The sequence below is a fragment of the Zalophus californianus genome, chromosome 5, assembly GCF_009762305.2.
Source record: "Zalophus californianus isolate mZalCal1 chromosome 5, mZalCal1.pri.v2, whole genome shotgun sequence".
Classification (NCBI taxonomy): domain Eukaryota; kingdom Metazoa; phylum Chordata; class Mammalia; order Carnivora; family Otariidae; genus Zalophus; species Zalophus californianus.
Genome location: NC_045599.1, coordinates 38,990,062 through 39,006,705, shown reverse-complemented (window position 1 = coordinate 39,006,705; position 16,644 = coordinate 38,990,062). Strand labels below are relative to the sequence as shown.

Sequence of the window (16,644 nt, the reverse complement as noted above, 5' to 3'; positions counted from 1 at the left end):
AATGTAACTAGCTCCTTAAACTCATGACTTTATGAATACTGGCTTACAGCTTAGACAAGGCTAAAGAAACAAAGGGAGTCGATAGAAGCCAATCAGAAGGACACATGGTAAGCAGATACCAGCTGGTGATGTCCACGTGGGGCGCAGTCACAACGGTGGCTCAAGAGTGGTGGAGTCTAGGGCGCCTGGGTGGCTCAGTTGGTTAAGCGACTGCCTTTGGCTCAGGTCATGATCCTGGAGTCCCAGGATCGAGTCCTGCAACAGGCTCCCTGCTCAGCAGGGAGTCTGCCTCTCCCTCTGACCTCCTTCCCTCTCGTGCTCTCTCTCTACCATTCTCTCTCTCTCTCAATAAATAAATAAAAAATCTTAAAAAAAAAAAAAAAAGAGTGGTGGAGTCTAGGAAAAGTGGGAATCGCTTTGGTCAGCTTTCCCATGTGACAGCGTCCATGTCACAAGGCCCGTTCCTTTGCAGGAAGTTTCAGGTCCTCAGACAGCACCTCAGCCACATGCCCCCCAACCTGCACACACGTCCCCCAAGCTCCGGGGTGGCACAGACCCCTTCCCTCCCACATGCCAGACGTCCTCCTGAAGGTCCTTCTGCTCACTGAGGCACCTCCATAATTCAAAGGCCCAATGTTTCATTTCAATATACAAGGATGTGGTTTTAAAAAATAGAGTTACAATAATTCTTGATCAGGAAGGAAAATACTGAGAAAGAAAAAACATGATAAAACAAAGGTATATTCCATGGGGGGCTGAAACTCCTGCCATACACTGGAGGGCTTTTTTTTCAGGTGCTTAAACTCCCAGCCAAGCTCTAAGGCAAATCACAGCTTATGGAGGCTTGAGGTCCTATGTATCTTTGGTGAGAGACATTTTGCATAATTCCTCGAGAGCGCAAGTTTTGCACCTGGGAGGAAATCCTGGTGCTGCCCCTCTAGCCATGGGACACAGGGCAGGCCCCCCTCTCCACCCCTGACAAACAGGGACAAGGAAAGGACTGGTTCTAGAGCTGTTCTAAGGATTAACTGAACTCAAGTACATGATCTGCTTGGCGCAGCAATGGGCCTATTGTCAGTGCCACCACTATTCTCACCCGTGTGTTATTAGGGAAGATCTCAGGGATTTCATGGGAGAGGATTCACAGTCTACCGTGGATATCATTTATCAGCCCGGGAGTCTGGGGGACGATGCAGGTAAACTGAATTATTTAGCTGGAATGGGGCTAGCTTCTTCACCACTGTTGTCCAGTGAGAAATAAAGTCTTTGCAGCTCAGCACATTCTAGTGTGATAGCGAGGGCAGATAACTCTGACGGTCGATGGGACATGTTCTCCGTGTTGTGGAGGACGAAATGCTCCTAAGGGGCCACGGAGGCCTGAGTTCTAACAATGCCTCGGAGCCCTGGGCATCCCGGGGCCTTGGCTGCCAAGACCAGGAAGCCCCGCCTATGTGCTCACGGGGTTACTCTGAGGATCCCCCGCAGGTTACACTAGTTCCAGGCACTACTGCTGCTCATCACCCCTGGGGTCCTGCGTGCTCATGCCGGTCCCATCCTTGACCCGCCTGTGCCAGATATCGTCGACATTAAGCCGGCCAACATGGAGGAGCTCACAGAGGTGATCACAGCGGCCGAGTTCCACCCGCATCACTGCAACAGCTTCGTGTACAGCAGCAGCAAAGGGACTATCCGGCTGTGCGACATGAGGGCATCGGCCTTGTGTGACAGGCACAGCAAATGTGAGTAGCCAGCCACGCACTGTGGATGGGGTGCCCACGGTGGGCGGGCCCCAGGCCCCAGACCTGTGGGAGGGGGAGGGGAGAGCCTAGAGGACTCGGGGACCCCTCCCCATCTGACATGCCCTGGCAGCCAAGTCCAGGTGTTGGCTGGACTCAGGAGTCTGCTCCACGTCTGGTGTTTTGGTACATGTGAACCTCCACGTTCCATTCCACAAATGTCCGCTTAAGGCCATGGAACCCAGAGGTGAAGGAGTCGCGAGCCCAGTCACCACACCTCGTGACCCGATGTGAAGTATGTTTTAACATCACCCTGGCTACTGTGGGAAGAATGAGTCTGAGGAGTTCCCTGAAGGGAGACCAGTTTGGGGATCACTGTGATATGCTGGCTGGGGGTCAGGGGGATGAGCGTGGCCTGGACAGGGGTGCTGGCGTGCAGGTGGAGAGGGGCTGGTGGCTTCTGGACAGATTTTGGCGGTTAACAGGGCCTCCTGGACCGTGGGAGAGGCTGAGAGTATGCAGGCAATCACGAATGGCAGCTGGGGTTGGTGACTAGGTTAATCATACTCTACTGCATATTTAAAAGTTGCTACGAGGGTAGATCTTAAAAAGTTCCCTTTGCCAGAAAAAGAATTTGTAACTCTCTGTGGTGATGAATGTTAACTAGGCTTACTGGTGATTATTTTGCGATGTAAATATACATCAAATCATTATGTCGTATACCTGAAACTAATATAAGTGTCCTGTTTCAATTATATATCAATTAAAAAAAAACCTGCAGGAAGGGGTTAGTGCCTTCCTGGAGAGGGTACGGCTTTGGGAACCAGAACTCTGGAAGTCCCAGTGGCCCTAGTGGGCACCAGGGAAAAGCTTCAGAGTAAGGGGATGGGTTAGATAAGTAGCAGCCAGACTCAGGCCATGGTCATGCTGGTTTTCAAGGCATTGATGGAGCGAAGTAGCTCCCAGCTAGTGGGGACTGAGTGCTTAGAAGCCAAAGGCTGTAAGACCCCTGTGAGCAAGTGAAGTCTGTTGGCACTGACAGTGAGTGCTGTGGTGGACCGGATGGGCCTGGAACTTTCTAGAAAAGAAACTGCTCCCAGGGAAGTAGTGCCTGAAGGCAGTGATAATCCATGTCTCGTGTCAGACTAAGTAACATGCAGCTGCCAAGATGTTTGGGGGGGGGGGACCAGAGCTCTTTTTGTCCCCCATCACCTTCTGCTCAGTGCTTTTTAGCCCTATACAGTTGGCTGTGGAGACCCAGAAATTAGGACTTTGTCTCCCACAGTCCGTTTCCAATTTCAGTCCCTGTCTGACATGACTGATAGGATGACTGTCAGTGTACGGCCAGGAAAGGGGTGAATGTCTGCGTCATTTTGATCATTTTTGCTTGCTCTTTTGGCACGGGAAGTATCGCACGAGGGAGCTGGTATGCAGTGTGGTGGTGTGTAGACTGTGGGTTCTGGAGCTGTGCAGACCCAGGTCAGAGCCAGGCGTCACCCCTTCTCAGCTGCCTGACTTTGTCCAACTATCCCTAACCTCTCTGAGCCTGTTTTCTCATATGCAAAATGGGTAAAACAGTAACTTCCACCTCATGAGTTTGCCATGGGGCCTAAGTGAGAGAACTATTAACAATTGTGTGTTCTATGCTTGTGGCAGATTTCAGGTCAGATTATCTACACTTCGCATGCTCAGTAGCCACGTGTGGCTCATAGCTCTCATAACAGGACCGATTTAGGACATTTCCATCACAGCAGGAAGTTCTATTGGAGAGTGCCTTTCTAGACTTTTAGCTCTTTGGACCTATTCTGTCTTGTTCATAGCTGTTTCCCCAGCACCTAAACCAGGGCCTGGCACTTGATAGATGATTAATAAACATTTGCTCCTGTGGGTGTTGGCACTGATCTTTGAACAGTACTTACTTACATAAGCTGACAAGAGGAAATGTGTTCAAGGCAGAAGGATCAGCATGTGCAAAGGTGCTGAGGCACGAAAGATCATAACGTATGCCAAACTGCAGGGTGAGTGATAAGGCTGGTACGTAGGGAGTGACTTGGAGAAGGAAATGAGTTGAAGCTCAGGAGGGATGCCGGAGCCCGATCGTATGGCCGTCATGAAGAACTTGAACGTTTTCTCAAAGTCGGTGAACAGCCACTGACGTAACCAGGGGAGTGATGTGATCAGGATTTCTCCCAGTCAGAGGTTGGGTTCTAAGTGGGAGAAAAAAGAGACAAGGAAACAAGTTCCAAAGATATTCTAATGCAGACAGGGGTTTCTAACAGCAGCAGTATTGAATTTGGGGCACATAGTTCTTAGGGGAAGGGTGCTGTCCTATGTACTGTAGGATGTTTAGCAGCATCCCTGGACTCTCCCCACTGGTTGTGAGTGGCCAAAGCAAGCTGGGACAACCAAAACTATCTCCTGATGTGCAATACTGTGGGTTGGGGAGGAGAAAATTGCTCCTGGTTGAGAACTACATGTCTAGACTAAAATTCCTTGTCAGTCCTTCAGCATGATTTTCTTGTATCTGTGATGTGTCTTTTACTATTGAGAACTCTGAGGGGCCCATTGCAAAGGGAAGTCATCTCCTACATTGGCTGCATTTAAAATTTGGTTCATGACCTAAGATGTACCCAGGGAACATTTCAGGAACGGTGTGTAAGGCAGCGTGTTAACACCCAAATGAGTGGGGAGATGGGTTTGGGATGTTCAGGGGAGGGTGGGACATTTGGGATAGACGTCACGGGGAAAGCAGCAGCTGAGTAGTCCTGTTGAACACACATAGGGTCTGGTTAGGTGGGAAAGCGGGGAGGGGGCAGGTTGTGTTCTGGGCAGTGCACACAGAATGGGCAAAAGCCTGAAGTTAGGAAGTTACGTGGAACCTTCAAAGAATCAGGTTTGGGGAAACAAATATCAAAGGAAGAGGTGAAAGAGGGGTGATGGTTCGTATCAAGTTGGTCCTTGAAGATCAAAGTCAAACGCATATGCCTTCATGTATTCATTCATTCATTCATGCATTTGTTCGTTCATTCATTGAGTACCGACTCCATACTCAGAGTCTGGCTCCTGTGGCAGCCAATGCTTCTTAAGCTTTTCCCCGAGGATATACAGCACGCAGGTCAGGCCGGGAGCCTGGCTGCAGTGGAAGAAGGGCATCCAGCAGCAGTCCAACCTCTCCTGTGGGCCCTGAGTGGCCCCGGCCACCCACACAGACAAAACAGCAGAGGCCAGAGACCCTGGGGGAGGTGCCAGCCAACCACAGATTTTCTTTGAAGTCTTATTTTTCTATCCTGAAATTTCACATGAATTGTGCATTTTACTCCCATAAAATGTCTATTTTAGGTTTAATAATTACATTTTACCCCACTCCCAGATTTCAAGCAAAATTGATGTTCCCAAAAGATGCAGCGTATATCCCATGGTTTTCTGTACTGCCTGGTGCATCCCCATATCTTCAGACGTGTACGTGTGGCCCAGTTTGAGAAACACAGTCCCTAGTATGTGGAGAGTGATTTGAGATCATTTGGCTGAAGAACAGAACGGTAGAATTTATGTTTTATGGAAGATGAACACGGTGGTGGCGGGAAGAAAGGAGAATTAGAACATTTTGCTTTTGTCTCAATACAAAGGAAACTCATAGCCTACGTAAGGATGGTGGCTATGGAAATCAGAAGGAAGAGAAGTGGAAAAGGAACATTTGTTAGAAAATAACCATGGGTGGGCACCTGGGTGGCTCAGTTGGTTAAGCGACTGCCTTCGGCTCAGGTCATGATCCTGGAATCCCTGGATCGAGTCCCGCATCGGGCTCCCTGCTCAGCAGAGGAGCCTGCTTTTCCCTCTAACCCTCCCCCCTCTCATGTACTCTCTCTCTCTCTTTCATTCTCGCTCTCTCAAATAAATAAATAAATCTTTAAAAAAAACAACCATGGGTGACGACGTAAGCAGTATCAGAGTTTGGAATTCATTGCACATGGATACTAGTTGTTTATTGGCCTTCCCCTCTAGACCACAAACCCTCTGAGGAAGAACTAAATCTGTTTTACTCGCATCACATTGCCAACTCCTGGCACATAAGTGGGTGCTCAGTAAATACTTATTCAATAAATGCATAAATGCCTGAGGGTTGACATAAATGGTGTGTAGAACAGGGACCGGTGAGAAGCCACACTGGGGCAGAGTAGAGGGTTGGGATTCAGTGGGGGACATGCTCTGTGTGGGGTGACATGAGCGACCTCAGGGGGCAGGCCTCTCTGGTGAGTGAAGGCAGAACCGGCCGGTAGGGCCACCGACCCACAGTGGATGTGGGAGATGGCGGGAGGGGCCCCGGTGTCCTCACAGCCCAGTGTGGCTGACATGGGCCAGGGCTTTGGAGTCAGACCGGGATATTGAGGAATAAACCCACTGGGAGGTTTGATAAACCCTGAACCCTGAAGGGTGGAAAAGACAAGGCCTTGGAAACTCCCAGAGCTATAAAGGTTTCGAGCAGAAGCTTTGGAATCAGAGCTCCACTCTGACATTCAATTACTATGTGACCTCGGGCAAGTTATTTAATCCTTCTGAGCCCCACGTTCCTCATTTGAAAGTAGAAAGCATGAGGATGGCCTCATCAGGCTGGTTGTTCATGAGAAGTAAATGTCATCATGTGTGTAAGAACGTGGCATCTGCTGGGCACGCAGGAGGCAGTAAGGGGCACAGATGACCTGAATCCCCCATTCCAGGCCTGCAGCTGGGGCACAGTGCTAAAGCCTCAAACCTTTTTCCAGATATATGAAGCCCCATTAGTCATTTGTTTAAGTAGTTTTTGTTGAGCACATACTATGTACATCAGGTATTTTACCAGAATGGAGACACAATGGTGAGTGAAACCATACCTGGTTTCCTCCCTCTTAGAGCTTCCTGTCTTTGTTAATGAGGGTTCTGCAGACAAACAGAACCAATAGGAGGTAGATAATAGGTAGTAGGTAGGTAGGTAGATATCTCATATATATGTATACATGTATGCATATGAGAGAGATTTATTAGAAGTATTTGGCTTATGGGGGGGTGGCGCCTGGGTGGCTCCGTCGGTTAAGCATCTGCTTTTGGCTCAGGTCATGGTCCCAGGGTCCTGGGATCGAGCCCCGCATCAGGCTCCCTGCTCCGCGGGAAGCCTGCTTCTCCCTCTCCCCCCGCCCCCCCCCCCCGCTTGTGTTTCCTCTCTCGCTGTGTCTCTGTCATATAAATAAAAATCTTAAAAAAAAATAAAAAAAGAAGAAGTATTTGGCTTATGGCATTACAAAGGTCCACAAGTCCCAAGATCCACAGTGGTACAGCAGGAGACCCATAAGAACTAGTGGTATATTTCCAGTCCAAGTCCACAGACCCAGGAAAGCTGATGGTATAGTTTTAGTTCAAAGACCAGCAGGCCTGTGACCCAAGAAGAACCAGTGTTCTTGAACTTCAGTTCAAGTGCAAAGCCAGGAAAAAATGAATGCCCCAGGTCAAAGGAGTCAGGCAGAAGAATTCCCTCTTATTTGGGGAGGGTTGTCAGCCTTTTGTTCTAGTCAGACCTTCAACTGATTGGATGAGACCCACCCACATTAGGGAAGGCAATCTGCTTTACGCGGTCTATCAATTTAAATGTTGAAGCCATCCAAAAACACTTTCACAGAAACACCTAGAATAATGCTTGACCAAGTATCTGGGGCACCCCAGGGCCCAGTCAGGCTGATACATAAAATTAACCCTCACATGAAGGAAGAAAGATCCATTCATCAGGGAATGACAAACAGGTATGACATTGCAACTGTCAAAAGTAGTATGTAAGAGAGGCCCATGGTGCTAGGAGGGCATGAGACAAGGAGCCGACACCCCAGGCAGTAACCTCCGAGCTGTGACCTGACCCCTGAGAAGTTCCCTGCGAGAGAACAGGGAAGAGTTATCGGGTGCATAGAAGCAGGAGGCTTGCTCAGCCACACACCCAGGGCTCCCTAGGGACTGCTACTCCCTGTAGCCTGGGCCACCCAGCCCTAGAGAGGCAGAGCCTGGGGACAGTCCCCAGAGCAGCCCGGGAGCTAGCTAGCAGCCCGTGGGCCTCTGCCGCAGCCCTGCCTCCCCACGCTCCACCCCGACACTGACAGCAGCAGGGCTCTGAGCTGCCAGCCGCCAGCCTCCTAACCTAATGAAGAGGTGAACAAAATTCATTTTCCTGACTCGTCCGAAGTGGCGACCTTCTTCAGTGCACTCCCTGCCTTTGTTCGGCTGTAGCGGCTGCAGTGGCCCTGGCTCCTGCCGGCCAGGAAAACGAGCTGTGTCTGACCTCCCGCCTGACATTTCATATTGATTTTCTGCATCCTCCTCAAACACCAGCCTCCAGCGGACGACGGCTCAGCCAAGGTGTGTGAACAGAATTGAGACAGTTCATCAGAGTTCAGAATGAAAAGCAACATTGGCTTTCGGAGATGAGCTCTGAGAAGGAGAGTATTTAATAACCGTCGGCGTTTAATCAAAATGCCGAGGAGATCCATGTGATCAGAGCAGCATATATTAATTTCCATATGGCCCTCACTCTGCATACTCAGCAGGGGTTGGAAGGGATGATTCGCTCCCTCATCTCTCTGTTTTTTTCCTAGCCCTTCTGGCGGTAGTGACAAGGGTTGCGTTTGCAGTTTGAGATTTTAATGCCTGAAACAATAGGGTGTGGACGGCAGTACCAGTCAGCTGGGCTGAACCATGCTTTTCCTTCTCGATGCATGACTGTTGGCAGGTGAGGGGAGAAACTGGCCAGGTGGGACGAATGACAACCTAGGAAATGAAAGAGAAATGACATCTGAACTCCTTCCCAGTACACTGCATGAATCTGGTCCCTGCCCACCTCTCCGACCTCAGCTCCCCATAGTCTGGCCACACAGGCCTGCTTCCTGTACCTCTAACACATCCCAGCCTTTCCTGCCTCGGGACCTTTGCACAGGCTAGTCCTCTGTCTAGAATGCTCTCACGGCATGTTTCCACTTGTCTGGACTGTCCTCATTTTTTTAGGACTCTGGGAAAATCTCACCTCCTCAGAGAGGACTTTCCTTTTTACCTCATTTGTACCCTATGTATATCTCATCACCCTGTTTTATTTCTTTAGTTTTTCATAGCATTCGTCTCTAGATGTTTGCTTTTCCTTTTCTGTCCCCCCAACTAGAATGTAATCTCCATGAGGGCAGGGACTGTATCTTAGCAACCACTGAATTACCAGTACTTAGTGTAGTGCCAGCTACAGTAGGGCTTCACTGAACATCTGTGGCAGAAAGGCAGGCAGATGGGAAAAGTCAGGTGAAAGACGGTAGATTCGTTTACTAGGGTTCCTGTAGCAAAGTACCACAAGCTGGGTGGCTTAAACCCCCAAACACAATTATCTCTAGTTCTGGCACCAGAAGTCCTATATCAGAGCATTAACAGAGTTTACTGCTTTTTTTTTTTTTTTTTAAGATTTTATTTATTTGAAAGAGAGAGAGAGAGAACACAAGCTGGGGAAGAGGCAGAGGGAGGGAGAAGCAGACTCCCTGCTGAGCAGGGGGCCCGACAGGGGACTCGATCCCAGGACACTGGGATCATGACCTGAGCCGAAGGCAGATGCTTAACCGACTGAGCCACCCAGGTGCCCCTAGAGTTCGCTTCTTCTGAGTGCTGTGCAGAAAGGATCTGTTCTAGGCCCTTCTCCCTGGCTTATTGATGACTGTTTTCTCCCTGTGTCCTCACATCATTTTTGCTTGGCACATGTCTGTATCTAAAACTCCCCTTCTGCTAAGGATACCGGTAGTATTGGACTTGGGTCCACCCTAGTGATGTCATTTAATTTAATTACCTCTTCAAAGGCCCTGTGCCCAAATACAGTTACATTCTGACATACTGGGAGTTAGGGCTTCAACATAAGAATTCGGGCAGGGAGGGACACAATTGAGCGCCTAACAGAAGACATGAACATAATCAGGAGCACGGGCAGTGATAGGTGTGGATCCCAGGCTCAGTTGCTGTGATTGAGAAAAGAGGCAGGCGAAATCCTCAAATGGAAATGGAGAAGGGGGGGTGGGGCCCTGAAGGGCACTAGAGATTGAACTTGCCAACAACCTGTGGACGCGGTTCAAGATGGAGCAAGTGGGCGGTGATTAGGATCAACGTGAAGGCGGGCTGCGGGTAGAGACCCCCCAGGAAGGCAGCAACGTGAGGGGAGTAGGGGTAGACGGAGGCTGGAAGGCAGGAATGAGGTCAGAATCCCGAGATGCAGGCACCTTGCGTGTCTTCCACATCCCCCCAGGGCTGTATTTGTACTTCTCTGATTTGATGTCCGTGGATAACAGAAGAGCCCTGCGGGGATGCCTTCGCTCCAGAATGGAAACAGAGGGTTCCCTCTACACACACCCTCGGACAGCACCTGTCTTAGGTACTGGGATGCGCGGGGCCGTGCACAGCCCAGCAGGATGTTGCTTGTCTTCATCCATTTAAGCTGCTGTGATAGAATACAGACTGGGGGGCTGGAACACCCCACGGTTATGTCTCTCAGTTCTGGAGGCTGCAAGTCCAAGATCAAGACCCCGGCAGATTCAGTGTCTGGTGGGGACCTACCTCCTGGTTCAGAGACAGCTGTCACCGTGCTGTGTCCTCACATGGTGGGAGGGGTGAGGGAACTCTCTGGGACTCTGTTTTATAAAGGCACTGTTCCCATGCGTGAGGATGGGAACTCGAGACCTAGTCACCTCCCCAAGGCCCCACTTACATACCATCACACTGGGGATGAGGATTCAACATGTGAATTTGGCACGGGGGACACAAACATTCAGTCCATAGCTTTCTCTGTGAGCATGGGCCAGAACGCTGTTGCTTTGTTTCATGCCTTCTTCCAGACTAAACTGACAGTAGCGTGTGAGCTCCGAGACAGCGCCGGCGTCAGGGAGGGAAGTCAGTCCGGTGTCCACTGTTAGTCTGCGCCCATGGCCTAACTGGGTGACCTGGAACAGGTTACTTAACCTCTCTGTGCCTCCATTTCCTCGTCTATAAAATAGGACTGGTGGGAATGCATGCCTTCTAGGATGCTTGTGAGGCTGACAGGAGAAAGCACCGTAAAGCCTTAGAACAGTACCCAGCCCATGTGAGCCCCATGTCAGATGCGGTTGGGAGGCTGGTGCTTTCCTGCTTCCCTTCCACTCTTTTAAGAGTGGGAACAGGAACAGCGGCAGCAACAGCCGTCGATGGAGTAATGTCAGGGGCCACTACCACCGCTGACTTCTAGAACATGTTATGATGTCCGGGAAGTAAGCCAAGGTGCAGGCTCACTCAGACCCCCTGACAGCCTTGTGATGTGCGTAGCATCATGAGTCACATTTTACAGACAACCAAGAGGGGAGATGATACTCTGCTGGCCACCAAATGTTCTTCTTGCGACAGAACACCAAACGCTCCCCAGCAACAGAGCTGGGGTTTGAGACAGACCTGTACCCCTTAACCAGGACACCAGCAATCACTTACTCAGCTACGATTTATTCAACACCTAGTCACTCCTGTCCTGACGGAGCTCACATGCCAGTCGGGGGGAGGGGGGCAGGAAATATGCCAGTGTACAAATGAACGCGTTCATTTCACCCAGTGACAAAAGCTGTAGGATTAAACAGGATTAAGGAGTAGCTGGGTGGAGGTATTTGCATACGGTGTTGGGGCAAAGCCTTTGAACTGAGACTTGAATTGTCAGAAGCAGACAAACAGAGATTAACATTGATGTATGAAGGCCCTCACAGGTGAACAACCTTGTGTGTTGGAAGAACAGAAGAAATAACAATGGATGGAGGCTGGTGGGTGGAGCCGCGGAGCAGAGGATGAGGCAGAAAAGGCAGGTGGAGGCCAGAGGAGGTCGTCTGGTAGACCAGGCGGAACAGCTCAATTCTGTTTAAAGTGAGGTGGAAGCCAGTAGACGGTTCTAAGCAGAGAAGTGGCTAGTACTCTGTTTATAGCCATAAAAGAGTTCTCAAAGAAAAGGCGGTGGCAAGCCTGGAAGCAGAGAGACCGGTTAGCAGGCTCTCACCTCAGCCTAAGCAAGAAATGATAGTGACTCTGACCAGGGTGGGGGCACACAAGGGGTGGTAAGTGGACAGACAGATGCAGAATCTCCTGAGGAGGCAGAATTCAGAGGAGCCATTGAGAGGCCAGCATGGAGAGGTCTAGAGATGAGCCTAAGATAACTCGTAGGTTTTCTTCTGGAGCAACAGAGGGCATGGTGGTGACGTACAGAGAGACTGAGGAGATCGAGGCAGGAATGGGTTGATGTGGAAAGACCAAGCATTGTCTTTGGGATGTGCCAGATTGAGGTGTCTCTGACCCGCCCGTGTAGGGAAGTCTGCAACACGAGGACACCTGAGTGTGGATGTCAGGAGAGAGGTGTGGGCTGAAGAGAGAATTTACAAGTCATGAGCTGCTAGGATATTTAAAGCCCTGGGATAGGGTGAAGTGGCTTAAGGGAGAGGGTGTCAGTGGGGAGGAGCGGACAGTCCAGGATAGAGGCCTAGGGCAGAGCAGCATTCACCAGTGGGGCAGGGTGGGGGGGAAGGAGGCGGTCTTTGACAGGAGGCGGAGTATGAGCCGCCTGAGAAGTAAGAGGAAAATGGGGGCTGGGGGAGAGAGAGGGGTGGGGAGCAGTGGTGTGTAAGCCAAGAGAGGAGAGAAGGCCAGGGTGAGGGGCCAGGGCTGTTGTGGGCAGCAGGGACGGGGGACTCTGCAGCACCAGGCCCCCTTCCTGGCTGCACTGGTGAGTCTGCTGCATACAGTCATTCTCTTTCAGCCACCAGGCCCTTCTGCACTGGCAGCTCAAGATGTGACCACCGAGACTCCCTCATCCAGGGGAGACCAAGGCAGGCCGCCTGGATAGGGACAGTCAGCACCAACCCTGCAGTGTGCTTACGTCTACGGTCATGGGGCTGGTGTGAAGATGATCTGACTTTTTCATGTCTTGGGGGGAAAGGTAGAAGCACTTGAGGCCATCAGGTCTGAGATGTTTTAGTGAATAGTGGAGTCATTGGGAAACAGCCCGGTTCTATTGCAGACGGGGTACGGTTTGGTGCCCAGCCGAACAATCCAAATCAGAAATTCCGTTTTCCTCCAGAAGTGTGTGTAGTAGAGGGGGATGGCTCTTCTGTATTTGGTGTAAGCCTCACAGCAACCCATGAAGATTGGTTCTGATAACTCCTGTTTACAGATGAGGCACAGAGAGGTGAAGACACTTGTCCCGAATCACAGTGAAGGAGCCACCATTTGAACCCAGGTCTGTCTGCTTCCAAAGAAGAATTGATTCTTTTCCTGGCTCTTTGGCACCTAGCAAAGCAGCATGACCTTCTGCTAACATCCAGAAAGATTATTTCATGGGGCTCCATTTCATATAAACCCCATCGGGTGGATCCCCCAGCCCAGTGGTTTCCAATTGCAGAACTAACTCTGCCCTTGCAGAGAACATGAAATCCACTGTCCCATTCTTCACGCTCATCTACAAACTTAATTGCCAAGGCCTACTTCTCAAGACCACTAGATCCCTTAATAAAGCTACGCTTCATTCCCCAGGTCTCTGGTGGAATGCGCCCGAAGACATCAGCGACAATACAGCTGCAATGAATCTTAAAACCTCTGAGGTTTGATACAGCTTCCAAAAGGGGTTCAGTATTGATCAGGGACATAATTAACAGTGTTTATTTTAGGGGAGGTGAGGTGAAAAAAACAAGGCCCTTTATTAAAATGCTTTTGCCTGATGACAGGATTACAAACACACAGAGCTCCCCCCCCTCCACCACCACCACCCCGGGGAAAAGCCAGAGACTTGCTACAAGGAGTAGAATTCACTAAAACCAGCCCTCCCCCGACCCCAACCCAGTGTCTACCCCATTCAAGCTTAGCAGCCATTAACAACTGAGCAGCCAAGACCCAAGCCACAGAGTAAAAGTAGAATCCCTTCCCCCTTTCCCCATCCTCATTTCCATTTTTGATTAATTTAACCAGTTCTCTCAATTAGTCATCCTGGAGACTCCAGTTGAGTGCATTTTCCTAAGAACTAGAAGGCTTATTAATTTTGGAGGCAAGTGTCATTCATTAGAGGTTGACACCTTCCCAGACCCCACTCTCTCCCTCGCTAGGGGCCTTAGATGACAAGGCCATGGAGCCACAACTGGCTCAGGCACATGGCTGCAGCCCCAGAGACACAGGACGGGAAAGGCTGACCATGACATTGGAAGTGGCACGGGCTGCTTTGGGCTTAGGACATCTCAAAGCCAACTTGCCTGTCATCCTCATCTATGACAAGCCATCACTGGCAAAGCAGTCACAGGCACTAGGTGAGCATCCTGACTTTGAGGTTCAAGAGAACCTTAGTCAAGGGAATACCTGGAGGAAATTTTCCCCTGGGAGAGGCGTTGGCCCCGGGCAGGATAGGTCTTAGATAAGCCTGTCCCTTCCTGCCACAGGTGACGTCAGAAAGTTCACCTCTTCCTCTGTGTATTGGTTTCCTCTGGCTGCTGTAACAAGTTATCACAAAGTTCATGATTAAAAGCAACATAAATGTATCATCTAATGGTTCTGTAGGTCAGAAGTCTGGCATGGGTCCCACAGGCTAAAATCAAGGTGCTGGCAGGGCTGTGTTCTTCTGGAGTCTCTAAGGGAGAATCCATGTCTTTGTTTTTTGAACTTCTAAGAGGCTACCCCCATTTCTTGGCTTCTGGCCCCTTTATCTGAAAGCCAGTGACGGTGGGACGAGTCCTTAGCACAGCACATCACTCTGACTCTGCTCTTCTGCCTTCCTCTTCTGCTTGTAAGGACTTTGGTGAGTGCATTGCACCTGCCCAGGTAATCCAGGTTAATCTTAGTTTAAGGTCAGCTGATGAGCAACCTTAATTCCATTTATAATCTTAACTCCCCTTTGCTGTGAAAGGTGAAGTATTCACGAGTTCTGGGGATTAGGACATGGACATCCTTCCAGAGTCACGACTCTGCCTACCATCATCTTCACATTTCACCAAATAGGACTCAGTGCCCTCCATCTGACCACCTGATACTATTGGTAGAAATTCCGTTTCTGTTGCCATCTCTCCCACTAAGTTGTTCCTCCCTTATGGCTGAAGCTCGTTATTTGTCCATTTTGCCCTTAGCCCTAGTGAGGGTGCTAACCAAATGCCCGTAGAACAGCTCTAGTCAGGCAGTTTGATAAATTTGCACCTGGGCCTTCTCTTTTTATAAATGAAAAGGTTCACACTAAAGAGTGGCTGCCCCCAGCTGTGTTCACTCATTCCTAGCTTTGGGAATGCATCGGCATTTGTAAGTAGGCGAAATAAAGGGGAGAGGAGTCTGTGAAATGATGACAATCAACCTACTATCCATTTATTTGACAAATACTGATTGTTGCTACCATGTGCCAGGCTTTGTTCTAGGCACTAGGAAGATGATGCCTCCCACTCCCATGGCACCCTATCCAAGTAGTTGGACAACACACACACAGGCAAATAAGATAACGTGAGATTTGGTAAAAAGTGTTTCTGGAGAAGAAGCCGCAGCAGATGCAGAGGCTCTGAATCTGGACTGTGCTTGCCAGGTTGAGGGGCAGCGGAAGACCACTTTGTCTGTAGTGTGGTGAAGGAAGCAGCAAGAAGGGAATTGGGAGGAGCAGGCTGGTAGCCCAGGTCACAAAAGACTCCAGTGGGAACTCATTAGAGGTCACTAGGGCATCACTAGGATTCAGGGGTCACCCCACACAACCCCCAGGCCTCACTCCCAGGGTATTCCATGCAAAGGCTTTAGGAGTCAGGCAACTTGGTAGCCCTGTAGGCAAAGATAAAGGCATTTGGCATTTATTTTATGTGGGAAGAGAAAATCTAGGGGGGCTTGTGCAAAGGAGTACCATGCATACTCGGGGCGCCTGGGTGGCTCAGTCGGTTAAGCGTCTGCCTTCGGCTCAGGTCATGATCTCAGGGTCCTGGGATCGAGCCCCACGTCGGCCTCCATGCTCAGCGAGGAGTCTGCTTCTCCATCTGCCTCTCCCTCATGCTCACTCACTTGCTTGCTCTCTCTCTCTCTCTCAAATAAATAGATAAAATCTTAAAAAAGGGGAGGACCCTGCATAGACTTGTAAATATATCACTCAGGATAAGTAAAGAATGAAATGTGAGGAAGAAAAGTGGATGCTGAGAAGAGTTAGAAAGGCATCAAATGGTCCAGGCAAGAGAGAATAGCGGCTTAGATCTAAACTGGCCTCACGTGGGCTGTGCTTTGAGTGTAAAGTGAATAGGACTTGTTTGAAACCTAGATATGGAAGGTGAGGTAAAGGGAAGAATCCAGAATGATGCCCAGCCTTTTGGCCTAAGCACGTGCCCAAATGGAGGACAGTGAATGAGCTGGCATAGACTAGTGGAAAGACCGTTTGGGAAAGAGACTCACAAATTCTGGGGACATAAGATTCATATAAAAAAAAAGGCATAAACGATTATATTGATACCTTTTATTGTTCAGCATTTTACCATTTACAGAGCCCCTTCTATTTCTTATCTTATTGATCTTCACACAACCCTATGAGTTCAGAGTATTTCCTCCTTTTTGCAGCTTAAGGAAATGAAAACCCGGTAGAGTTAAATCTAATACACCGACAAAGATCGTGGGTTTATCACGGGTTTATTTCTTCCTATAATGAATAGGGCCACCTTCCGTATTTGCCCAGCACTGGGGGTAGGGAAGGGAATGGGGAATCTCTCACATGTGTAATTGACCCATGTTTAAGTCTATCGGCTAATTCGAACACCCTGTGCCGTTCCCATAATTCTATTTTGACAGCTCCGTAGGTGGCATCCATAACTGAGTTGTGAGATCTGCTGTCCACTCACGCAGCTTCCAGCCCCATCAGTGCAGGTCCCTTTATCTGCTGAATTACTCC

The 16,644-nt window shown here is 49.7% G+C and overlaps 1 protein-coding gene across 12 annotated transcripts in view; it reads left to right on the top strand.

Annotated features, from left to right (window-relative positions):
* The window catches only part of PPP2R2B (protein phosphatase 2 regulatory subunit Bbeta), a 445,076-nt gene that overhangs the window by 396,078 nt on the left and 32,354 nt on the right, over positions 1-16,644 (top strand). For all 12 annotated transcript variants that reach the window (XM_027605524.2, XM_027605527.1, XM_027605528.1 and 9 more), the window contains one exon: positions 1,575-1,739. In XM_027605524.2, the coding sequence (XP_027461325.2) occupies positions 1,575-1,739 (165 nt within the window). The remainder of the gene's footprint in view (positions 1-1,574; positions 1,740-16,644) is intronic.